The sequence below is a fragment of the Dipodomys merriami genome, unplaced genomic scaffold, assembly GCF_024711535.1.
Source record: "Dipodomys merriami isolate MVZ:Mamm:240054 unplaced genomic scaffold, mDipMer1.0.p SCAF_8, whole genome shotgun sequence".
Lineage (NCBI taxonomy): Eukaryota > Metazoa > Chordata > Mammalia > Rodentia > Heteromyidae > Dipodomys > Dipodomys merriami.
Genome location: NW_027206401.1, coordinates 25,209,619 through 25,235,659, shown reverse-complemented (window position 1 = coordinate 25,235,659; position 26,041 = coordinate 25,209,619). Strand labels below are relative to the sequence as shown.

The following is a 26,041-nucleotide window of genomic DNA, read 5'->3' as shown; positions in this document are numbered from 1 at the left end:
TGTTATATGTTATATATAGGTTTATGTTTTGATATATATTGTTATACTGTATGTTATATACTATATATAACATATCAAGTATTTAACATATAGTATATATGTATATATACTATATAACTATAAGCTATATAGTATAGTATATAGTATATATAGTATTTATAGTATACTTTATAATTTATAATTTATATATAATGTAGTAGATATGTTTTCATAGTCTAGGCATTCACATATGAAAATTAGCTTCTAAAATGCATGTAGAAACACACATAATCAAACACAAAGAAATGAGAGAGCTGAATAAGATCAGAGGCGATGTAGACAGATGCCTTGCGATCCTTCTGTTCTTGGCTCTCAGTGTCATATTTAAGGACTCAGAAGTAAGCAAGAAAAGAAACAATACATAAATACTTTATATCCTGTCACTCCCCAATTTCTCCTGATATTTGACAGAAATACAAATTTCTAGAAATCTGGTCTTTGTCTTCAAGGTTTCCACTGACTACCATGACACTCACCTAAGCAGAGTTCACAGAGGTATCATGTCCAAGTCCTTCTTTTATTTTTTTCCTTTCTCATTCGCATATTAGAAAAGGTAATGAGATATGACCTACTTATTATTGTAAAATGGCTCAGTAGTATTCTTTTTTCTGTTAGGAAGTATAGGAATCTGTTAGTTCACACTTGATTGGATTGATCTAGGGCAACTTTGTATTTACCCACCTTCACATTGCTAGGCTTCTGCGCTAATCTATAGAGAACAGCAAATGTCCTTGGATAATTTTGTTTCTTGGCTTTAGTTTTTGTTTTGGTGGGGGAAAGGATGGTAGGGAGGATAGAAATGGAAATACTACTCTTCAACTCTTGTCCAGACTTCTGGTTTTATATGCCTCATATGGTAACTTCTTCAATGACTTGGTCCTAGCCCTGTGCTGTGTAGACTGGTTTGCCAGAACCTCTGAAGCAAATAGCTTCCCTCAAATTAGAATCTTTTGTTTATAAGAATTCAAATAATCTGATTTGTTTGCAACAGCTACAAAAGGCAGGAGTTCTCAATAAATGCTGAGGAATGTAGAAAGCTGGGTTTTCAAAAAAAATGGTGAGTTGTTCTTACCATTATTAAACTGTTGGTCAGGCTTAGTTCCATCGATTGTTTGCCTTTTTACAAAGCTAATATATAAACTAGGGAGAAGAAGGCCTGGCTTTATCAGAATATTTGTTTTTCTAACTCCACTGAATCTTATTGAATAAGGGATTAAACCTATCTTTCACAATGCTATCCTATTCTTGTTCTCTGTTTATTTGTTTGTCTGCCCCCCTCCCATTCTCTCTCTGAAACAGTCTTATTCTGTAGCTCAAGCTGGCCTCAATCATCCTGCCTCTGCCTTCTGAGTGCTGGAATTAAAAGTACATTCCACCATGCTCATCTTCTGTTGTTTTCTCATTTTGGATAATGGCAAAGCAACCATCTTGTTACACAAGTCAGAAATATACAGGAAAAAATTGCTATCTAACAAGTCACCTCTTCCTTCTATTAGCAGAACCATCAAGTTGTGTTGATTTTGTATTTAAATCCATTATTACCATCTTAGTTCATACTTTTATTGTCTCTTGCTTAGACTTTTCACCTAGTGTTTTGGTGTTTCTTTGTACTCGCCTCATTTATTCCAATCAATTCACTAGCCACCCAGAAAATTATTTTTAAAAGCTATACATATTCAAATCATCCCATTTACTGATTTTTTTCATTATCTTCTAGCTTATAGCCTGATGCTCAACTCTCATTGCATATTAGAATTGTGGAAATAAAATAAGTGAATATCCTGGCCCCACTTCTAATTTTTGTTGGTTTAGTGCCTAGCTGCCAAAACATAAATCCCCAAACAACACCTGGATTTAAAAATGCAGAATCTCAGGTCACACACCTGACCTTTTAAAGCAGGATTTGTATTTCAACATTCTTCACTTCCATTTGGCTGATTCTGCTCTTCCTCTGTGCTCCACAGATGGACTCTACTGGAGAAAAGATCGATTCTTCCTCAGGGAGTCAGTAGTCCTGACTTCATCTGAGTCTCTGTTCTGGTGTCATCTAATTAAAGTTGAAGGCCTTCTCCAAAACCTTCTCTGAACTAGAACCTGTTCACTGTACACACACACACACACTCACACACACACACACACACACACACACACACACACACACCTTGCTTACTCTCTATCCCCTCCCCCCTACTTTATATTCTTGTTCTTGATAGCATTTCAACAACTACATAATGTAATATATATTTGTTACTTTTCTTCTTCTTTAGCATGCAAATTCTGTGTGGTGGGAGGCTGGATCTGCTCTGCTAGTTGCTGTAGCCCTAGGCCTACAGCAATGCCTCGTACATAAAACATTCAATAAATATTTATCCATTGAACAAATGAATGTCTGAATCCTGACTTAGATCAGAAATCTTTAAAACAGTATTTTCTGAGGCATTTTCTGTGATGTTAATAGATGCAACCCAGAGAAAGGACAGGGTTAAATAGCTAAACAGCTTTCTTACTGTAGGATTCCTTGTAGCCTTTACTACATTTCTGTACACTTGAAATGTTTAATAATGAAGCAGAGTTAGTATGCAATGCATCCCAAACACAGACCTGTAGGTATGAGGTCATCTATGAGCCCATCTGGTAGGAAATAGTTGGTCTTACACTTCCTTCAGAGGTCCACTTGAGATTCAGTGTCCAAATGTGACAAAACACCCCCTGTGTGCTCTCTCATGCCCCTTGGTTGTGACCAGGTTTCGTTATAAGGTTCTTAAAAGCCCCACTCCTCCTCTCATTGCACAGCATTCACAGAACTTTTTTTTAAAAAAATGTTGTTTTCTATCACAACTATCAACAGATGTCCCAGGCCTTCTGGAAAGACTGAAGCTGTCCTCCTCTGGCCTGGAGCCTGAATCCGGGGAAGGCTTCCAGACCTTGCTGGCTGCCCATTCTTCCTGGCACAAATCCTGCTCTTCTACTCTGGGACCACTTGTTAGAATTGAGAACAAAATTGTTTTGAGTTTTATTGGATCCTGTGTTTGATACTTGGCCAGCGAACAAAGATAATAGCTATAATTTACGAACTCTTCCTATGTGTTAGGCCTTCAAGACTTCTCATTATTCTGTTCATTTTACAGGTGGGAAATGAGGGTCATGGGGATTAGAGAACTTGCCTATTCAGCTGGCACACAGCAGAGCTAGGATTCAAAACTTATCTGGTCCCATCACACTTACCTGACTGTTCTTGAACTACACTTCCCCTCACTCCTGCCTTTTTTAGCACATCTGTGTCATAGGACTATGAGTGAACCACCATCTATGTTGATGAATCTCAAAATGCCACATCTCAATCTGATGTCATTCTACAAGGCTCTTTTGATCTCTATTATGGTGGTGCAGATTGGATTCAGTTAAGATGAGACTAAAGAAAAGGCTTAATGTTCCTTTCATGTAGAGAACATTTGTTGATCATGTCAGGCACTGCAAAACTCTTGTCCCTGACAGTCTCAATTCCCACAGCTCTGGGACATTAGAGGACATAGATATGTATGAATTGTGGAATCTAATCCCAGGGGTGGGATGTGGCATACATGATAGAGTGTTTTACTTAGTCCTGGGTTTGATGACTAGCACTGCACAAAAAAAGAAAACAATTGCTGAGAAGATTAATCACAAATCTGATTGGAACTCATATAAATATACCTGTAACTAGGCTTGCACATATGACTGAACATTCCTTTATTTCATACTAGAGTAGGATGCATTAGGGTAGGATGTGTTTCCCTTTGTCTGAGCTGCTTATGTAGAAGTGACTGGAACTAATGTATCAAAGGTGTTGGATCCTATTGATACTGCTTTACTTACTGAACCAAGGCAGAAAGCTAAACTTATTCTATAGCACTAATGCTAATTTATAGCAATAATCAGACCAAATGGAGAAAAATCATCATTAAAATGATCTTTAAATATGCATAGACCATGATTGATTTATAATTATCCCCCAAAGCAAAATTTAAACATCTGTACACATAGAGTTCAAGTGAAGTGTCTCTAAAGCAACCTTCACCTGTTTATCTGATTTCATGCCTTATTAAGTACTAAAAGAGAAGAAAGGAATAGTTACTAAGGAGATTAACAATAAGAAAATACTGCTCTAGCAAAGAAGTATTTCTAAAGCATCATCAATACAGGATGCTGATGGGACCAAATGATCCAGAAAGCTTTTAAAGCCACTCAGTAAAGAGCAATCTCCTATTACTGAAGAAAACTGCATCATGCTGTAGCACCCTAGAGTTCCCTGAGGACCTCCAATTCCTCTCCTGGGAGACGCGCACACACGTGCATGCACACACACACACACACACACACACACACACACACACACACACACACACACACACACACACACCTACCTCACTTTCATTACTACCAAAGACTTTTTGAAAGCCAAAGTCAGGTGTGTTTCTAGTCTGTAGACACTTTTTTTTGTTTGCAAATCATCTGGATGGAAGGTATGTATTACTTCTAGGGAATTAGAGTAAAAGAAAAAAATCACAAGAACAATGTTTGTATGGTGTGTTGTGGTGGCACCTGCCAGGTGTTTGGCTGTGTTCTCCCATTTGGACCTTGGACATTTCCCATCAAGGTGGATGGTTTCATCCCAGGTGGGCACAGAATGTACTCGCTGAGCAAATGAGGATCCAGGAACTGAATTCCAAACTCAACACTTATTCCACCTTCTCTTCTTACTTCTTCAAAGCAGTGGCTTCATGAAAGCCTTGTAAGCCTCTGTAAGTCTCTGAATGGTTTATAAACCTCTGAACTTTAGCCTAGCATTTAGTAGGCAGTGTCTTGCAAGGTCTAAAAAGAAATTGGAGATATTCACATACTTGTCCTCTTCCATGAAAGTACATTCCATCTTTGACTCACAAACCTTCAGTTCATTGTTAAATATCTGCTTGAGCCTCTAGGGGTTGAATTAGATGCTAGGCTTATAGCTGTGAACAGGCACGGTCCTCATCTTCATCATGCTTCTTTACTCAGTGTCATTAGGCACTTTCTGAAAACACATGGAAAAGGATTCTCTATAGAGAAGGAGGCTCCTTGTTTAGCCTGGATGCCACTGGAGACTACTCAGAGAGGGATATTGGGCACCATTTTAAAGGATGAGCAGGTCTTAGGTATGTAAGAGGGGGAACAACACAGCCCACCATAAAAAGCATGCAAGGGGCCTTTAATACACAACTATTAAGCATAGTGCCCTGAGAAGAGGGGCAGAAGGAAAAGATCCAGGGTAGTGGCAAGACTTTTGGAACACATGGTTGTATGGCAGAGCCACTGTCTGAGACATGACATGGAAGGAAAAGGGTAGAGGATGGATGCTGTCTTCCCATTCCACAGCCCTTGGCAAAGGTCAGGGCTAGAGGGCTAATATTTAAAGTAGGTCTCTCTGACCTTACCCATCCCTTATTGAATATCCAGTTTCTCAGTAGGAGACACCAGACCTACATGAGACCTGTTTGTTTTCCTTCGCCAGATACTTCAGTACAGGAAGACTGAAAGTCTGGGTCAGTTGGCAGAGAGGACTAAGCTATTTTCAGAAAAAGATTTCCCTTTGCAGCTGGTGTGTGGCAAGGCGTTTGTGCACCAGCCAGCCTGATGAGAACACAGCAGCCATGATTAGTCGTATAAATCCATACCAAAGCAAGAAGCAAAGGAAGGAAGCCAAATGGAAAATGAATAGCCCCATACATTCTATATTATTATGTATAAAAGAAGGGAGACCTTAACCAACTACCTTCTAGCACTTAGGTGTTGGGTGTTGGACTCTGTGAAATGATATTCTTACAGTAAATGTTTGCCATTTCAAGGGATTTTTGCTTTTTACATGCAAACGATTGGCTATGAAAGTAGGAATAAGCCGGGCGCTGGTGGCTCACGCCTGTAATCCTAGCTACTCAGGAGGCTGAGATCTGAGGATCGCGGTTCAAAGCCAGCCCGGGCAGGAGAGACCATGAGACTCCTATCTCCAATAAACCACCAGAAAACCGGAAGTGGCGCTGTAGCTCAAGTGGTAGAGCGCTCGCCTTGAGCTGAAGAGCTGAGGGACAGCGCCCAGACCCAGAGTTCAAGCCCCATGACCGACAAAAAAAAAAAAAAAGAAAGAAAGTAGGAATAAAAAATGTTTAGATGTAACTCTGAGGGTCTTGTGTGGAGACAGGGGCATTAGGTGGTGTCAATACACATATGGAGCAATCAGTCTTGGCTTCCACACCTTCCTATTTTCTCCAATTTTAAGCTTGTCTCCCATTTTACCCCTTCTTTTTGCCAGATGCTGTGAAGAATGAGATATATCATGAAGCACAGGCAATTCCTTTAAATAGAATCCATGAAAAGATGGAAATGCAATTCTGTGTCATCACTATACCTGAAACACAGTTATGAAGATCTGATAGATACATGGGAAAAAGAAAAGGCCTATGCATTTAGAAGGTATCAACCATCTTTCAATGCTGCAGGTAGGGAGTTAAAAGAGGACATCCTAATGAAAGCAGGGACATTATGGAAAACAAGGCTGGAGAAATAGCTGTGACAGTGCCTTCCAGGTGCTTCCATTCTGTCTGGCACTTCAGTGCTAACAAGAGTAGCATGAGAAAGGATTATTATCTCCCTCTTGAGACAGTGGTGCTAATCGTACTTCTCCCTAATCACACTTCTGTGACAGAAGGGACTGCTGCATTCAGCAGCTTCCTGTTGGAGGGAGTAGCTGAGAACTCATGGTTTTACTTCTCCTACTTGGAGCCCCTTCAATGGGAAAGTTCTAGCAATCAATCAACAATCACCTGTGGGCAGAAAGAAGGGAATGAAGCCACCTTAAAAATAAAGTTGTGTTTTCTGAAACACCATTCAATCTAGGAAGGACAATAGAGCTGATTTCTTGCCTAAGATTCCTCCCTGCACTTTTTTTTTGCTCACTATCCCAAACAGAAGTTACAACATGAAGAAATCAGGGTTCTAACACTGGGATATACTGCTCATAAAGGGGATTCCTAAATCTCCGATATACTTACTTACCAAGAAAAAAAGACAGGGGAAAATGCCTTCTTTGCAGGACTTCCATAAGGACTAAGTAGGATGATAAGGTAAAGGATAAATGACCAATCACTGTTTGCTTGGTCATTGTAGATTATTTCTGCTGTGCATGTGGACAGTCTCACCTCTGCATAACAGTAAACTGATGAAATGCATTTGCTGTGAAATGATGCTATGATAGGTACTGTGAGTTTCAAAAGGACAGACCGCCCAGACCTTGTGGCCACATAAGCTGTCAGGAGCTGCCAACCAAGGCTTCTCTTACCTGCAGTCCCTCTCCAATTTTGAGTTAGTACCACATTCCTACGTGGAGTTCTCTAAGTACACAGTTTTGTTTTGCCTTTATTGTGCTCCAATGAAATCCAGACCCGGGAAGCATTACACTATGTAAAACCCAGTGTAGAAGCACAAACAGAAAAGCACCTCTGCCTGGTGTGGTCAAGTTAAAGCAATAACATCAAAACTCAAAAAAAAAAACCCACAAAAACCCCTGTGACTCGACAGAGGCATAATCTGTACAGCATTGCTCACATAATAAGTTTCATCCTTTTCAGGCTAATATGAATTGTCCTGGGAAGTTTAAGATGCTAAACTTTTTTATTTCCTTAAGAATATATGTATGTATGTATGTATGTATGTATGTATGTATGTATGTATGTATGTATGTATGTATAGTATCATTTTAAAACTGTACTTGATCAGTACAAAGAACAGAAAATTTGATCCTTAAATCTTACAAATATCATTACCACTTGATATAAAAATATATTCTTTTCTAGAAAACAAAAAGTTTCCAATGAGAAATGTACTAAAAGCATGAAAAATAAAAAGAAAGAAAGATTATGATTTGTCTTTAAAATACTTTAAAATTGGTACCTCACCTCTGTTTTAATACTCTTTGGTCAATTAGTCCATTATCAAGGCTTTTGGCTGGGTAGGGAGATGGTACCATCTCCCTATGGCTGGCAGGACTGTAAGATTGTTCATTCCTGGAACCAAAAGAAAAGTTGGGTCAGAAGTCATTCAATGGGAGCTATCACTGTTATCTCACAATGCCACTGCTGGTACACATAGTCAATAACGTGATCATCATCGATGTCCAAATTCACGTGACATGACTCAGAACTGAGAGGAAGCCCCTCTGGATTCTCTCAGTGGTTCCTACTTTTTAGGAAGGAGATGGTTGCAACTTACCATGCTGTTTTCACCAGGCTGGGGTATTTTTAAATAGTATTAAGGAACTCCTTACTTTTATAAAATGACGATGATTCTCTTAGTGAACATTACAAAATAAAATGGTTAATGGTGGTAGACCCCTCTTCAACTCATTGCTGTTTTGAGGGGTCCTTTATTGTCCATAAAAATCTTCCATCTTACAACTACACTCCTTTTATTTTCCAAGGGGTGCAACTGAAGCTCAGAAGGGAAAGTCACTTTTTACTAACTTGGTGATAATTCCAGAATTCTTACTCATTATTTTTTTCAATTTCTAGTCCAGTGATATTCTACCAGATTTGTGATTTTTTGAGTCACAAGGCAACTGCAAATGCTTTCATCAATTTCATATTCCTATCATTGGCCTCATTGTGAATAGATTGTCAAATATCTGTCCAGACATGGGCCACAGATCTTTTATAAGTTGACATACCGAGAAAGTATTGTCCTGTCATTTGCCAAGTTCTGAATGGATTGTCAAACATTGTGTCCAGATATAGGTCACAAATCCTTTACAAATTAACATACCAGGAAGCTACCAGCTCTTGGATGGAATTTTTCTTAAGTGTAAAATTTTCTGTTATCTCTGATCAAGATTGTCATTCAGAAGAGCCAAAAAAAGAATCATTTATTTGACCCACTTTATTTTACAGTCAAAGGAGCTAACACTTTGAAAAAGATGAAACAAATGGCTAAGGTTAGATGAATAGAAGACGTAGGACAGGTTTGAAATCAGGTGTTTTGATACTTGGTTTTAGAGATCTTTCTTATACCTAGTTTCTTGCTTCCGAGAAGCATTTTCTACAAAGGTTTAACCAAATAGTGTATTTCTATACCTTCCTACTTTAATTTGCACTTGACAGTAATGGCAATAGATTTGTCAATAAGCAAATATAGCTAACAAGCACTATCTTCTCACATGCAATTGTGAATTTTTGTGTGCCAGAATAATTTAACCTAAATATAAGACAACACAGTTGTCTTACAGAGGGTCACCTGCTTACTGAGTAAAGTAGCAAGCCTTCACTCATAAGCCCTGTACAAGCAGCGATTCTGCCTTGCCTACAACTGAAACTAGTAGACCATAGTAACAAAACTTCCTAATTAACAAGGACTGTTTAGGACTGGTATCAGGAGGAGAGATTTGCTGAAAGATTATGCTACTCCCTAACGTTGGTGTGAATTAACAAGGTGCTAGGTACTATATTACTTATACAATGTACAGAAGAAGAAACAGAAATGCCATCATTTAATTTAATCAGTCCAAGGCAGTGGTAGAACCAGGAATGAAGCCCAGATTTCCTGGCAGCTGAGTCAGTTCTTGTTTACTAGAGAACATCATAAAGTGATTTGTCGTGGAAACAGGCCTCCTGTTTCCTTCTGAACTGTGCCCAAGGCAATATCAAGATTCCAGTCAGCTAAGAGGGACTTCCAGCTTAAGAGTGCTCATCATCCAAAATGTCCACAAATTACTCTGAACTGTCTTTGAAGTTTGTAGCCTCCCTTTTGCTAAAAAGGAGTAAATGTTTGTTGTGGGAACTTCACCATGAGTCACAAGTTCAAGACTATGCCAGAACAATGTTCAGGATACATTTTCAAATATGTCCCTTGGGAAATTTTCCAGTCTAACTATAAACCAGACCTTCAAGGATACATGTCCTGAATATTTAATTCTAGGAATCAAATTACTTTAGGCAAATCAAACATTACATTCCTTATCAGAGAGAAATACACATACGATTCCAGCTCTAATTTCAAAATAGTATAAAGTAGAAGGAATACTATAAAACATCACTCTTATTTTTTCATTAAAGAATAATTTATCTGCAAGAAATATTTCATCTTAAGTCTTTTAAATATGGAAACAGCAAATCAGAATATTTGAAAGGATTCCTGGGCATAGATTTGTAAATGAAATTTTTACAAATACATTCTACTATCATTCTTTTGTATTACTTAGTAATGTAAAAAAAAATAAAAATAAAAAGACCGAAGGAAAAAATCCACTCTAAAATCTCAGAGCATTCATCTCATACCAAAAATTTTCTGCATATTTCTTTGAGGGCACATTCTTTTTTTAAAAGGATGACTCTTAAAGAATTAAAAACTTCATGGTGGCAAAGGTGATTAGTAAATTATATTGTGAGGACTTGGAGCGGGAAGGAGAAATGAATTACTATAGACTTCTAAACAAATAAATACACAAATATATAAATAAGTAGGTCGTTTTGGACACAGCAAAAGGAGCAGCAGACACAGATGCCTTTGCAAATACTATCTTAAAAACAAAAAACCTGAGCTACAGAAGTTCCTACCCATACCTTACATCTTCCCTGCTTGATCCCTAGCATTTTGTGTGGGAACTCAAAGTTCCTTACAGAAGGACTTCCCTAATCATTGGAGTCAATGATTACTTTTATTACCTTTTATTCAAAATACTAGAAAGGCTGGACACACAGTCTTGTGGTAAAGCCTCAGTGTACAAAGATCTTTGAACTCCAAATGTGACGTTCTAACCTCTCTGGAGGCTACACAGTATCAAAACAAGCAGCCATTTAGGAGCATACTTACTCTGGGGCTGCATCAGTTGAGGTTACCAAGGCTGACTCTCCCAGGCTTCCAGAAGACTCTAGGTTTTTACTGCTTTGCTTGTACTTTTTGATTAAATCCATCAGAACAGCTTGGTGTCCGATTTTCTTCACCAGTTGTTGAACCATCCTATCATTAAGTGCTAGAAGAGCAGCTCCACTTACTTCTTCCTCTGGGAAAAAGAAAAATGATTCAGTCTATAGGAATTCCCAGTAAAAATACAGGCACTGCAAAAGCATTTCTGGGGCTCAAAGGGCTATCTAAACTTGCCTTCTGCTGTAAGAAACTCATCTCTATTTTTGACAAAGATAGAACTCTGATACTGCAAATTCTAAATTAACTTCTGCTTCTAACAAAATACTAGAACAAGGAGGCACAATCAAAACTTTATTTGCCCATTAATATCCACCCCCATTCCTATTAAAGCAGGTATTATCTTTATGAGGCCAAAGGGAAAAAAAAGAAAATCTTGGGAAATTATTCTTATCTCCCAGCCAATATCTAATGCTTGTAAATCAAACATTGCTCAAAATACATACTAGATTATATGTGACAAAAGCAACAGAAAGTTGGTATAAGACAATGTGCCAACAAAAAATGATATACAGTATAAATATATCCATATATATATGGAAAAAAACATAAATTGTTATGTATTTTGAGTTAACTCTTAGACTGAGTTCTTGAAATATGCAAAATAGAAACTGTCAGTCAATAGAGAAGTGAAAATATCTCTGCTCCAATAACCCTATATCCCCACTCACATATGCAGACATTAGACAACAAAATTAATTTTCACAGCAGAAGACACTCATAATATCTGGGATGGTCAGACAATTTTTTTTAAAAAAGTAAAAACAACTCACCTTGAAACCTAGGAATTAGCTCTCCTAAGTTTTTCTCCACTAACCAACTGCAGACCTGCTCAACTGACCAAGTTTCCATTGCTGTAGAATTAACAGAAAAGAATCACTAATTTTTTTTTAATTATTCTTCTTTGATTAAAGAAATCTTTCCTCTGCTAAACTCCTTTAGACTGTCAAAACTTAGCTTCCTAAAAGTTAATATTTTTACCATACACATTGAAAAGTTGCTAATAAAATAGTCATTTTTTAAAAAAAAGATAATTTTAACTACTGTCTAGTCTCATTTCTTAAATCTCTTTACCTTCTCCTACTTTTTTCCCACAGGCATCCCTGGGCTTTACTAACAGAGAGACAGAGCATACAATGGTACCCAATCCTGTACCATTAACACCCAGGTTTCTTCACAAAGAAAAGAAAGGTGTGAAATCATCAGGAAGTGGTTGACATTTACAAAAGGGGTGGGCAAGGGAGATGGGGAGGAAGGATCAGATAAAAGGCTGACAGATACTCAGTAAACCAAGATCCAAGATGGGTTAACCCTTTGTGGCTCCCAGATAGGAATAAAAGCTGAAACAACTTCTCACAGCTCTGGTTTGCAAGAAGAGGAGCCAAGTTTTGCAGGAGACTCTGAATGGGTCTATCTTTCCTTCCAATATTACTTTCACTTTTCCTAAGTTCTAGAACTTTGTTTGATTTTGTGATTGGGAAGATAACAAAGATATCTAGTATATTAATATATCTTGTATATTAATTGCATTTTTACCCCAGGGGGATTAAAAACTGGCAATTATATATGTGAAAGAAGTATATTCAGTTTTCAAGACAGAGTCTTAACATTGTTTTGCATATTTCCATCCTGCAAACACCAAATATATCAACTTTGACCCCAATTTAAATCATTTTCCTGTTTGCCTGAGGCACCTTATTCCCATTTTTAAATTTAGACCAAAAGTTTACTAATAGATTGACTAGTCTAATCCATTGATTTGTTACATTAGAAACTGGAAACGAACATCTTAACCATTTAGCAGTTTTCAATTTTGATTTTCAATCTAAGCGACTGATTAATTTGGATCCTATGATACTGATGATTCTGTAAAGACAGAGGAAAAAGCTGCTATTGGTGAAATGGAATCATAAGCAAAGAAAAATATGTTTATTAGATTATATATATATATTGTTAGAAGTTCTAAGAATAACTATTCTGCCATTTCTTATTTGTATATATCCAAGAAAGTTACAATAACCTACCTCATGGTAGAAAGGGAAAAGATGTTACTTCCATCATTGACAATATAATAAAAACTGCCTCCAAAAATGATTTCCTAGAAAACAAGTACACTTCAAATCAATAAGAACATAGCCATGAGTATTCACAAACCCTGACGTTGAAAATTTGAAAACAAGGGTTAAATATAGAAGAACGTCTTTTGCATTACAGCAGTGAGTTTAATTTGCTATGACAAACAGTAGCCACAGAACTCTTCCCCTAGGCAGAGCAGCAAGAGCAGGGTGTGAAAAGTCATTATTTGCGAGACTCTGGTGTAAATTAAAAATCACACCTTCCTGTCACACTTTTGGCTTTCTTGTGAAGAGTAGGATGTAGGGAAAAATAAAGAAGTAAAATAAAAAGGAAGAAAACAATTCACAAAAATCCAAGATTAAAAGATACTGATTTGAGGGATAAGGGAAATTTAACAATAAAACCAATACTTGCACTTGAAACCATTTACATATTTTTATTTTGCAGCTTTTAATTTCAATACTACTTCTGGAAAGAAAAAAAACACTTGTTAGATGATAACCTCATACAAACAAAAAATAAAAATAGTAGGTTTATAGTTTCTCTGAATATTAAGTAAAATAATATCACTGCCTAAGGCAATGCTACATCTTTAGGTAGCAACATTGCAGCTTCTAATATGAATGAAAGATACATATTTTGAACTTCTATACCATATGAACAAAGGTTATATTAAATGAGAAAATATCTGGAATATTTGAGATGCGGAAATATTTTGAAAAGAATACAAAATAGGAGAACAACTATTTATCCCTAAATATTTTAAGACTCAATAATAAGAATAAAGAGAATTAATAATAACATTATGTGTAACTGTTCCAGTGAGGACAGTCTCATATGATTAAGTTATAGTTCAATAAAAGAAATGTATATTAAATATTAAAGGGACTCATCAAGCTGAAGCCAATAAGTAAGACTTTAGGTAAAGCACCCTAATATGAGCTCATTAATTTAATAAATGTGCTAACACTCCAATGAAAGATAATAGAACACCCTGCTGCGAATCTTGGGATCTTAAGGGACAATGTAACACAATCACATAGCAGTATTTTGAAAGAATATATAAGAACATTTTGTCAGATTTCTTCATTTTTACATTCAATTTTTTTTTTTCTGAAGCTCATAAACTAAGACAACCAAAAGACAAAAGGACATGGCCGGTCCTAGGTCTACATCTGTTTTTGTCCTGGGATAAAGCAGGTCCCATCATGGCTGAATTTGAAAGGACAAACCCTTAGGCTCAAATCTGTAGGCAAAAAAAGAAGGTAAACAGAATTACCAAATTAAGAAAGGTATAGTTTCTGGGCAACTTCATTAGGGAGTAGTTTTGCTAGGATACAGGCAAATTGTTGATGGTAATCCAGTAGAGTGAACATCTCATCCGCCTGGGGCTGATGATCATCCTAACCATCACCAGACCAAGAGGACTGAAATAATGCACTTCCTTCAAGCTTATTGCCCTCCAGTCCAGCTGCCTCACATTTCTAATCCTGGATACATGGGAGGCAAAGAACAGGATATTGCAATGGGAGGGCAGCTAGGGCAGAAAGTTCGTGAGACTCCTTTTTAAGCAATAGGGGGGTGGAAGTCATGGTGTCATATATCTGTGATATATCCCTGATCTCAGCTCTGAGGCAAACTCAATGGCAGGACACAATGGTGCATGCTTGTCATCCCCAGTGACACAAAGAAGCGCCAGTAAGAGAGTAAAGTCCAGGCCAGCCTCAAGTATTTATTTGATATTCTACTTCAAAAATAACCAACACAAAAGGGGCTGGAGGCATGGCTCAAGTGGTAGAGCTCCTGCCTTGCAAGTGGAAAACCCTAAATTCAATCCCAATTCCTCTATCCTTTCTCCAAAAAAGACATTTACTGTCCAGATAGCCCAGAGTTAGATAAATGATGAGACACTAAAGAAGCTAGAAAACTTACCACCAAGGAACAACACACTAGAGTGACAGAATGCTTGAAAATAAGGTTAGCCAAAGAAAAAGGTGATGTGTTCTCTCATACATTGCTAAGGGGAATATAACTCGATATAGCTTTTCTGTCATGTCATTTCTATCTATGTTATTTATAGCTGAAGATCTTGAACTTTCCAGAGATAAGTTATCTAATATTCCATAGCTCATGCCCAAAATCAATCTGAATTCCAATCTAACCAGCTGAAAATATTATGATTATAAAGGTGATGTACAAAGGGGTTACAATTGCATGTCATGTAACAAATACATTTCTTTTTAGACAATATCACTCCTTCCCTCGTTGCCTACCAGTTTTTCCCTCTCATCCCCAGACAACGGGGATGCATAGTGTCTAGTGAGTCCCACTGCTACATATGTTCAATCTTTGTCCCTCCATGTATGTGACCCCCTTACCCTCCCAAGGACAGATAACTGAACAAACAAGACACAAAGAAAAGAAAAGAGAAAACCAAAGAAAACACCTCTTGTTTCCATTTTCTGGAGCTCATTTCGACAAATAATGTCCATGTCCAAACTTTCTGAATGTTTTTACCCATCAACCTTCTAATAATATTCCTAATACCTAAGGACATAAAAATGAATGTAAGTCTGCATGCTGTAGCAATTGTTTCAATGGCAATTAAATTTCAGTCTAATGTAAACCAGAAACCATCATCTAGGATGACAACTGTGTCTTTTTGGAATCTGCGTGCTGTGTTCTACAGTACTAGCAGGCCTTCAGAGATTACCGAGTTAAAATTGCAAGCACAGATGCATTTACAATTACTGTGTGAATATGCTTTGAAGGCAATTCTATTAATGTAGTATAAACAGAAAGACTCCTGGGTGCCTCCAATTGGTGGACAGTATTAAGAACCAGCTCGACCTTGAAGCTGCAGTGATAGCCTTCCCCCATACTCAGAGACTTTAAGCAGCCTCACTTATTCAGCCCAGCATGCATTACAATTTTTTTCTCCTGCAATCAACAGAATGGGATCTGCAGGTTGAGAAATGAGCAGACCAGGCCGGGAATACCACAGCAATGAAAGTAAGTGTGCAGGTATCTTTATTGTATCCTGACTTGAAATCTTTTTGGCAAATGCTCAAGAGTCATATCAAAAAACAAAGAAAAGAAAAAAGAAAAGAGCTGGGTGTCACCTAGCAATTCAGATGGCTGATATCTGAGGCTTGTGGTTTTAAGCCAGCCCAGGAAGGAAAATCCATGAGATGCTTGTCTCCAGTTCAGCACACACACAAAAAAAGCCATAAGTGGAGCTGTGGCTCAAGTACAAGAGTTCTAGGCTTGGGAAAAGAAGTTCCAAGACAGTGCCCTGGCCCTGAGTTTCAAGCCTCAGAACCACCACCTCCACACATACACAAGAGAACAATGATTTGCTGAATATAGATGTAAATGTCCTAAATAAAATGCTTACTCATCAAATTCAACAGCTACTAAAAAATTCATACATCATGACCAAGTTGGCTTCATCTCAGGTATGCAAGCCTGGCTCAGCACATGTAAATCAATAAATTCTATACAGCACATAAACAGAAGCAAGGTCACGAACAGCATGATCATCTCAGTAGGTGGGGGAAAAGCCTTTGACAAAATTAAACACCCTATTATGATTAAAGCTCTGGAAAAGCTTAGGAATAAAAGGAAAAAGAAACATATTTAATATAATAAAGTCTTTATAGCCAACATCATGATGAAAGAATAAAACCATTTCTTCTAAAAGATCAAGACAAGAATACTCATTTCTTCTACTCTTTTGTGATGTAATACTAGAGTTTCTAACCAGATCAATAAGGAAAGATATAAAAGGAATCCAAACCATGAAGGAAGAAGTCAAACTGTCCTATTCGCAGATGATATGATCCTATATCTCAAGGACCTTAAAGATTCTACCCCAAACTCTTTGACCTGATAGGTACCTTTGACAAAGTAGCAGATTATAAAATCCATAGGTTTTCTGTATCAATTAAAAAGATGAAGAGGGCTGGGAAGGTGGCTCAGTGGTAGAGCGCTTGCCTTGCATGCCTGAGGCCCTGGGTTCGATTCCTCAGCACCACATAAGAAAAAAGCCAGAAGTGGCGCTGTGGCTCAAGTGGTAGAGCACTAGCCTTGAGCTGAAGAGCTGAGGGACAGCGCCTAGGCCCAGAGTTCAGGCCCCACGACTGGACCAAAAAAAAAAAAAAGATGAAGAGAGAAATTAGCAGAACAATTACATTCGTAATAGTCACTAAATATATCTAAGAAAAAGTTAGCCAAGGTGGTAAAGTACCTGTACAACGAAAACTATATGAAGAAAGAAGCTGAAGAAGCCAGGAGGTAGTGTTTTCTACTTTTTAGTTTTAAACAAAACCCAAGCCCTAGGGAGAGTTTAGATACTCCCCGGTTTTAGAGACTGTTGAAACAGGAAGAGAGGAGAACTTGACAAACTGGAGGAAGAGGCAGATCTGCAAGGAAGCCTTGACACTGCAGCAACATTGCTGAGCCTGAGTCTTCATGCTGAGATCTCTGTGGGTCTTAGAAGAATGCCTAAACACATGGGGATACAGTAATGAGGAAGGGTCTCAATGTGAGAACTGGTTGACATGTGTGTCCAATGATGAAAGGCCTTGCTCCACAGCCTCTGCTGCCGAGACCCTAGCGATGTCCATGCTGTGGAATTCTTAACAGAGCTCCAAGGAGTCCAGCAGGAGATCCCCATCAAGAACTAAAGCTGTTTTTCTTTCTCTTTACTATGACCAAACCAGGACTCAGATATTAAATGACTTGATATTAAATGACTATGAAAGATGTATATCTCCTGCTTTCAGTGGACTGAGATTGATAACCTTGATAACCAAATGCTGATACTTTAAAAAGAAACAACCAAGTCATAGAGTAGCACAGTATCATATTATGCTTCTATTGTTCATCATGGAATTACAATTGGTTTCTTCATTAGATGGAGTTTGGGGCTAGCTCTGAGGGAAGGACTGTTTCTTACCCAACATTGTGCATAGTTTCAGTACTTAGCACCATGACTGGCACAGAGGAAGCCATTGACTGGATAACAAGCTAAGGAACTGCATAGAGAGGAGCTGGTGTAGGAAGCTCAAAGCAGAAAAGAGTAAGCAAATCTCACCATGTTGACACTGCAGATCCTGAAACACAGGCAAGCTTTACAGCTGGAGGAATTCTTTTCCTCTGGTCAGAACTCATAAGACAATTACTTCTTTCTACAAATATTATCTCGTAATAAATTGTGATGTGTGCTGTCCCATCTTACACAGTGTAAGTTGTGGTGCAGAACACTGCTGGTGATTAAATTCCTAATGAAAAGAATCCAGATTTATTCCATAGAATCCCTGTGAAGAGACCCTGAACACTGCAACAATTACATCAAGCCTTTTAGAAGAATGGCATTATGTTGAAACTCTGCATTTAGAATATTTAAACTACAACTCAAAGAGGTTTATAGTGCAAATGGTCAGCAGACTGGGCCCACACAGGAATGGCTGAAAAAGAAGATGGACTAATGGACTAATAGACTTGGGTTTGTAAACATCCCTAAATTATTTGGAAAAGACCATTGTAGATTCCACAGCGACACAGATTCTCTCGGACTGCAAGGGTTCCTGAGCAGGATCAAGTTCAAATTAATCAGTTAACCTTCCTACCCTTTATTCCTGATCTGTATTTCCACTCCTCTTCTAGTATTTTTTCGAACCATAGTTTTCTTTTTTTTTCTTTTTTTTGGGGGGGTGGGTGGGTCTGGTCGTGGGGCCTGAACTCTGGGCCTGGGCGCTGTCCCTCAGTTCTTCAGCTCAAGGCTAGCGCTCTACCACTTGAGCCACAGCGCCACTTCCGGCTTTTTTTCTTTTTGCTCATGTAGTACTGAGGAATCAAACCCAGGGCCTCATGCATGCAAGGCAAGCGCTCTACCACTGAGCCACCTTCCCAGCCCTCGAATCATAGTTTTCTAAGGATCTTAGGAAACCAAAACTAAGAGTGCTGTCCTCTCCAAACCACACCAAGCTAGTGGTACAAATAGGAATAGTAAGTTCTGAATATATACAGTTTAAAAGTTCAATGAATGGACTAGACAAGAGCTTCCTATCTTGTCTCTTTCTCGGTATGAATGTATGACTTTGAACAAGTTCTATAACCTAAGCCTCAGTGTCATTTTCTTTTCTTTTTTTTTGGGGGGGGGTCCGGCCGTGGGGCCTGAACTCTGGGCCTGGGTGCTGTCCCTCAGCTCTTCAGCTCAAGGCTAGCACTCTACCACTTGAGCCACAGCGCCACTTCCAGCTTTTTTCTTTTTCTTTTTCTTTTTTTTTGCTTATGTGGTGCTGAGGAATCGAACCCAGGGCCTCATGCATGCAAGGCAAGCGCTCTACCACTGAGCCACCTTCCCAGCCCCCCTCAGTGTCATTTTCTATAAAACAAAAATGATAATTGTACCAGCCTCATAAATTGCAAAAAACGTTACTGGTCATTGTACTTAGAATTTATTATGTGATGTGGTGTGTGTGTGTGTGTGTGTGTGTGTGTGTGTGTGTGTGTGTGTGTGTGTGTGTGTGTGTGTGTGTGTGTGTGCGTGCATGTGCCAGTCCAGGGGCTTGAACTCAGGGCCTGAGTGCTGTTCCTGAGCTTGTTTTTCTCAAGGCTAAAGCTCTACCTCTTGAGCCACAGTTCCTCCAGCTTTTTGGTGGTTAATTAGAGATAAGAATCTGAACTGCAGGCTGGGAAGGTGGCTCAGTGGTAGAGTGCTTGCCTTGCTTGCATGAGGCCCTGGGTTTGGTTCCTCGGCACAACATAAGCAAAAAGAAAAGAATCTGAACTGCAATCCTCCGATCTCAGCCTTCTGCATAGCTAGGATTATAGGCATAAGCCACTGACACCTGATTATGTCTTATTTTATTGTTAATTTTAGCAATGCTGTGGAGGAAAAGTGCATCTGAGACTATTACTAATTGGGCCTACCTTTTCAAGTGGAAGAGTAGTATGCCTTCCAATTTTTGAAAGAATTGCTTGATTAGAAAGTACAGAGAACATTCCATAGATGTGACATAAGCTTCGGCTTATTATTTGCTACATGATTGGCACAAGTGGTGTGTGTCATGCCAGGCCTCTGACTGGCAGAGGCAAGCCTGCCTGCGAGGTTTAAGGCAGTAAAATGAGTTCCCTAAACTATACAGAGGGCAGGGCTGCCCACCACACCACACTCAGCTCCAACACCAGCTGCAAGTTCAGCAATCTTGACAGCTACTGTTACTGCTGGCTACAAATTGGGGATACCCTCTCAATACCCCCTAGAGTCCCATGATAGAAGACTAACTGCAAATGCTTTACTTATGATTAAAGTTTTATTGTGGAAAGGGGGTGCAAATTAAAATCATCTAAAGAAAAGACATGGAGGGCAGTCTGGGGAATATCTAAATGCAACGCTTTCATTATTCTCCAGACAAAAGTCTCCTTATTTTGAAGTTTGACAATAGTCAAAGGGCATTGAATCACCCAAGATTCAGCATCCAGTGTGTGTGTGAAGACTCATTAGGTAGGCATTCTGGATTAAATCACAACAAAGATATTCCCATCACTTGGAAGTGCCAAGTACTTAGACATTCTCTTCCAGGAATAAAGACTAGCCAGACAATTTATAATCCAGATAATTGTCTGAAGCATAGTAAGACCATGAGACCATTAACCACCCAGATGATAGAGCATCCTGTTTGGACCCGGGGTCCTTATTCTCCCTAAGTTTTGGGGTTTTGATCCCTAAAGGAAAAGTACTATAGGGCTGTGGCTTAGTGGTAGAGTGCTCACTTAGCAAGCATGAAGCCCTGGGTTCAATTCCTTAGCACCATATAAACAGAAAAAGTCAGAAGTGGTGCTGTGGCTCAAGTGGTAGAGCTAGCCTTGAGCAAAAGAGGCTCAGGGACAGTGCTGAGGCCTTGAATTCAAGTCCCAGAACTGGCAAAAGAAAGAAAGATGGAAAGAAGGAAGGAAGGAAGGAAGTAAGGAAGGAAGGAAGGAAGGAAGGAAGGAAGGAAGGAAGGAAGGAAGGAAGGAAGGAAGGAAGGAAGGAAAAAAGAAAAGTAACTATAAAGCCTGTATTGCAGTCATGACAGGTCACAAATATTGGACTTAAAAAACAAACCCTCTCCCTTAGCATCATCTTATATGACCATATGTACATAGTTATTGAGCTATTCTGCTCATCTGCTAAGATTATCCTAGACATATACTAATCTGCATATCCTAAACATATATTATTTACAAATAAGGGAAACGATGGGACCTGTGTTTCTTTGGGTCTGGCCTACTGCACTTAATATCATTTTTTCCAAGTCTTTCCATTTCCTTTCAAATGAGGCGGTGTCATTCTTTGGACACAAGAGGTTTTTCTTTGTTGTTGTTGTGTTTAATGTAGTATGTGCTTTTCTTTTGTTTCTTTTGTATGTTCTTCCCCCTATGGTATATTCCCTGATGTCACTGTATTTGATTTTGATATCCTGGTATTGTATATACGTTTATTTGAATGAGGGAAGGGACGGGGAACAACAGAATGGTGAGACAAAGAACCAATGCAACAGTGATATACACAAGACAATATTTTGGAAATGATCTGTACAACTTGGGGGTGGGGAGAATGGAGGGGAGGGAAAGTAGGAGGAAAATGAGGGAAGGGGTAAGTTTGACAAGAAATGTACTTATTACGTTATTAAGTAACTGCAACCCCTCTGTACATCACTTTGACAATAAAAACATTGAAGAAGAAAAAAAATAAGCCCTCTGTGGGGTGCCTGTGGCTCATGAGGAAGCTGAGATCTGAGGATTGCTGGTCGCAGGCAGGAAAGTCCTGTAGACTCTTATCTCCAATTAACCACCAGAAAACCGGAAGGGGTGCTGTGGCTCAAGTGGTAGAGCACTCGCTTTGAGCTGAAGAGCTCAAAGACAGTGCCCAGGCCCAGAGTTCAAGCCCATGACTGACAACAAATAAAAAAACACCTCTAACAATACATAGTACATATGGCTGAGTTAACCAAATACAGACATATACAGGGGGATGGAAGAACCTTCTTTCACTTCCCCAAGATAATGTACACTTGAACTTATGCAAATCCCTGGGAAGAACAAAGAAGGGGCAGAGAGCAATATTACAACCTTTACTTTCCCCTGACTTCTTTGAAAGAAGCAAATGTCTGTGAACAAAATCTGTGTGTGTTCACCTCTAAATTCCAACTCGGGCCCACCCTAAGTTACTGAGGTAGTTTTCCTTCCGTTGGCAGGCAGGATTCACATTTCCTATTGTGGCACAAATTAGAAATGTGTGGCAGCACCAAAAAAAAAAAGTATCCAGTTTTTGCCCAGGATGGAGATCATGTAGGCTGGTTAGAAGTCTTGTTTTGCCCTGGAAAGCTGCCAAGAAATTGTCCACAAATGGATTTGTCATTTTGGCATAAAGTCCTTGAGAATTAGATAATCCTAACTTTATGCTTTGATTGCTAACCATCACGGGATTTAAATTTCAATCTAAAAATGGAAAGGATTTGGTTTTCAGTTTTGGATTAACTAATGTGCCACATTGTCCTCCAGCAACCTAGCAAGGTGAATGCAAAATGTATGCGGTCATGAAAGATCCTGACTTGCATGGAAGAATAAATGTCAAGAAGCTGTTGATTTCTATTAAATGCTGACTTTTTAGGAAAAAAAAATCACAAGATTTGCTGAAAGATGACATTTGACCTTTGTGATAGGCCGTTTGGCTTATTTTCTATTGATTTAATTTTAATTTTAATCCAGAAGTAGAGCTGCTTGATTTCTATCACCACCGAAATTGATTTCCCCCGCATAAGGCTAATCTAGTATTTGAAATGAAGACACTGACTTTATTTTTTAAATTAACTTTATGGAACATTACTCTGTAATACAGGGCAATAGCTTTTTCAGTGAAGATCACATTGCTTACTTTTTAAAAACCAGGGCTGAAGATGCTGATATAGCTCAGTGGTAGAGTGCTACCTAACACATATGAGGTCTGAGTTTCATCCTCAGCACCAGGAAACATTAATTTATTAATGGGTGAAAATGTGGTTTATAGACACTTTTCTATATGCTCTTACAACATGAGCACAACCCCATGCATTTATAAGGCCATTCCATTATCATTTCATGCTTATTTGGGGATTGAATTTTCTTGCCCAATTACGTTTAGATTCAAATATGGTATGTTTTTAGCTATGATTTGTATGCAAATTATCATCACCAAAATTTATTTTGAAATATAATTAGCAGTGTGGTAATATAGTTATGAGATAAATCTATCATTAAGAAAGAACAATCTCTCACACACTCTCTTGCTCTTCTTTCTTCTTCTTCTTCCTCCTCCTCCTCCTTCTTCTTTTTGTTGGTCATTGGGCTTGAACTCAGAGTGTGGGCACTGTCCCTGAGCTTCTTTTGCTGAAGGCTAGAATTTACCATTTGAGCCACTGCACTGCTTCTGTCTTTTTCTGTTTCTGTGGTACTAAGGAATCGAACCCAGGGCTTCATGCATGCTAGGTGAACACACTACCACTAAGCCACATTCCCTTGCTCGCTTTTCTCTTCCCCTATTCCAGGCTTCTTTTTTTCTCTCCTCTCTTTCTTTCTGGGAAGTTTGGGGATGGAACCCAGGCTCTTGTCTGTACAAATGTTTTCTAGTGAGAGTGAACTCTGGATCTGGAGAGTCTGCTTTCATTTCTGGGAGAAAAGATAATTTTAGAAATTAGGCTACCTTTCCTCTTTGTCTCTTCTGTACACGCTCGGCTGCCTGTCTGCTTCCTGACATGGGGTGAAACAGCGCTGGGCTCTCACCAGAAGCCAGCAGAGGTATGTGCCTCTGACATCCTAGCCTCAAAAACTAAGAGTCCATTCCTTTCAAGGAAACGCCCCAATGACCCAAGACTTCCCATTGGGTCTCATTTTTCAAAGTTCCATCGTTTCATAATAGTGCCATTCTGGGGATCAAGCCTTTAACACACGAGCTACCCAACATCTATAGGTTTGGAGGCATGGTTCAGTGCAAGACTTTCTGCCCAACAAGTCCAAGGTGCTGAGTTCAAGCCCCAGGACCATTCAAATAAAGAAATAAGTATACAACCAAACAAACAAGAAAGAAAAAAAAAAGATCAGGTGTAACACTAACAAACCCACTTAACAAACATGACAATATCGTTAGTCTTTGTTTCTGTTTTAATAGATATATAAATATTTCCATATTTTAAAATTAAAAACATTCTAGTTAAAAATCAAAATAATTTTATAAGAAACATAAACATCATATTTCCATTCCTGCTTCCAACTACCAACTCTTCCCTTGTTAGAAGTAACGTGTTATTTTAACCTACTCTCCTCTCATTTTGCTATGAACAAATATGATGAAATCACACGTTCTCGTTTTGTTAGTAGTACACTGTTGTCTAGTTTTATTAAAAACAAGTTTCAGAAATACTTCCTCATCCTAGCACAGTGCACACCTCCTGCCTGCAGCTCTGCAGCACCCGGGGCAGACTTCCCACCACTTCATGAAGCACTGCTTTCCAACTCATTCCGACTGTGGTGCTGTCTGTGGTTATGCACCATTTATCCTTAGAAGAGAATCTGGAGAATACAATCTTCAGAGAAGAATTGCTGGATCAAAACTAAACACATTGTTGTTTTGGTAGAAATTTTGATAGCATATGCCAGATTTTAATGTATGGGCTTTTAATCATGTTTTCCATGACCATTAGAAATGTGAGGAAGTGTCCTCTCATCCGCTCCCGTCTTTGTCATGGGAGCTGGCAATCCAGGTGATTTTCACCACTCCTGTGGTTAGCTAAGGTTTAATTTTTCTGTTTGACTTGTGGTTAGAATTTTAAGAGGAACTAAAAAAAGTATTGTACTTTAAAGTGACATTTGGTAAAGGTCCATTTACATTTATTCTTATATAAAATTTAAATTTGCATCTCTAATTGTTTGACTATTTCCAGTATCAAAGAGGTTTTTCTCTTTTACTATCTTTAAATAGTTGCATAAAGTAGTTGCTTTTGAAAAAGCAGTTTACAAATACAATGCATCTTGATCAACGACCCCCTTTTCAACATTTTTCACCCATGCCTCCCAACCCCCAAATTCCCTCAGTTTTTATTAATTTTGTAGAATATTCATTGAGCTTTTGACTGCATTTTCCCCTCAAAGAGGGTTTTTATGATGGTATTTTAAATATATATAATTTGATTATTATTATTAGTGTGTTCTACAGAGGGGTTTCATAAGTCAGGTTCAAAGAGGTTTTTTAAAGAGCAACTTCATGAAAGTTAATTGATCTACAAAAAGGTACACCTTTTAAAAATGTACACTATAGCTGGAGGCTGTTGGCTCATACCTGCAGCTATTCAGGAGGCTGTGATCTGAGGATCACAGTTTGAAGCCAGCCCAAGCAGAAAAGTTGCCATGAGACTCTTAACTCCAATTAATGACTCAAACACCAGAAGTGAAACTGTGGCTCAAAGTGGTAGAGATGAGCCTTGTGCAGAAGAATTCAAGGACAGTGCCCAGGCTTTGAGTTCAAGCAACAACAAAAAGTACAACATGATGAATTTTGATATACACAGCAATGAAATCTATGGAAATCTAACTGTGTATATTTGTATCTCCATAAAATCATTAATGTATCTCTTCCAAAGTTGCATGTCTTGAATTACTATCAAATTTGCATAGTAAATCTAGCCCAGGATGTAAGAAGACTGCTGAATTCCTATACGAACCCTGCTCAGAAGGTCTATCCTACATCTCACTCGGCTTTTCTGCCCTACTGATGGGGAATGGTTGGTCCAGGCCTCAATACTCACCTATGGTCATGTCAGAGATTAAAGATAAGTTTTCTTTGAACTGCAATCTGTATGCATTTTGCTAAAGTCTTTGAAATTGCAAAGAATTGTAAGAGGAACTAGAAAAAAGTATAGTT

At 38.5% G+C, this 26,041-nt stretch overlaps 1 protein-coding gene across 1 annotated transcript in view; it reads right to left on the bottom strand.

Annotated features, from left to right (window-relative positions):
• Nucleotides 1-12,101, bottom strand: part of Samd3 (sterile alpha motif domain containing 3) — a 45,446-nt gene extending 33,345 nt beyond the window's left edge. Inside the window, exons 1-4 of the mRNA XM_070011078.1 lie at nucleotides 12,094-12,101; nucleotides 11,793-11,873; nucleotides 10,909-11,098; nucleotides 8,004-8,111 (exon numbers count right to left, since the gene is read on the bottom strand). Coding sequence (XP_069867179.1) covers nucleotides 8,004-8,111; nucleotides 10,909-11,098; nucleotides 11,793-11,871 — 377 coding nt within the window. The 5' untranslated portion in view covers nucleotides 11,872-11,873; nucleotides 12,094-12,101. The remainder of the gene's footprint in view (nucleotides 1-8,003; nucleotides 8,112-10,908; nucleotides 11,099-11,792; nucleotides 11,874-12,093) is intronic.
• Nucleotides 12,102-26,041: the final 13,940 nt, after the last annotated feature.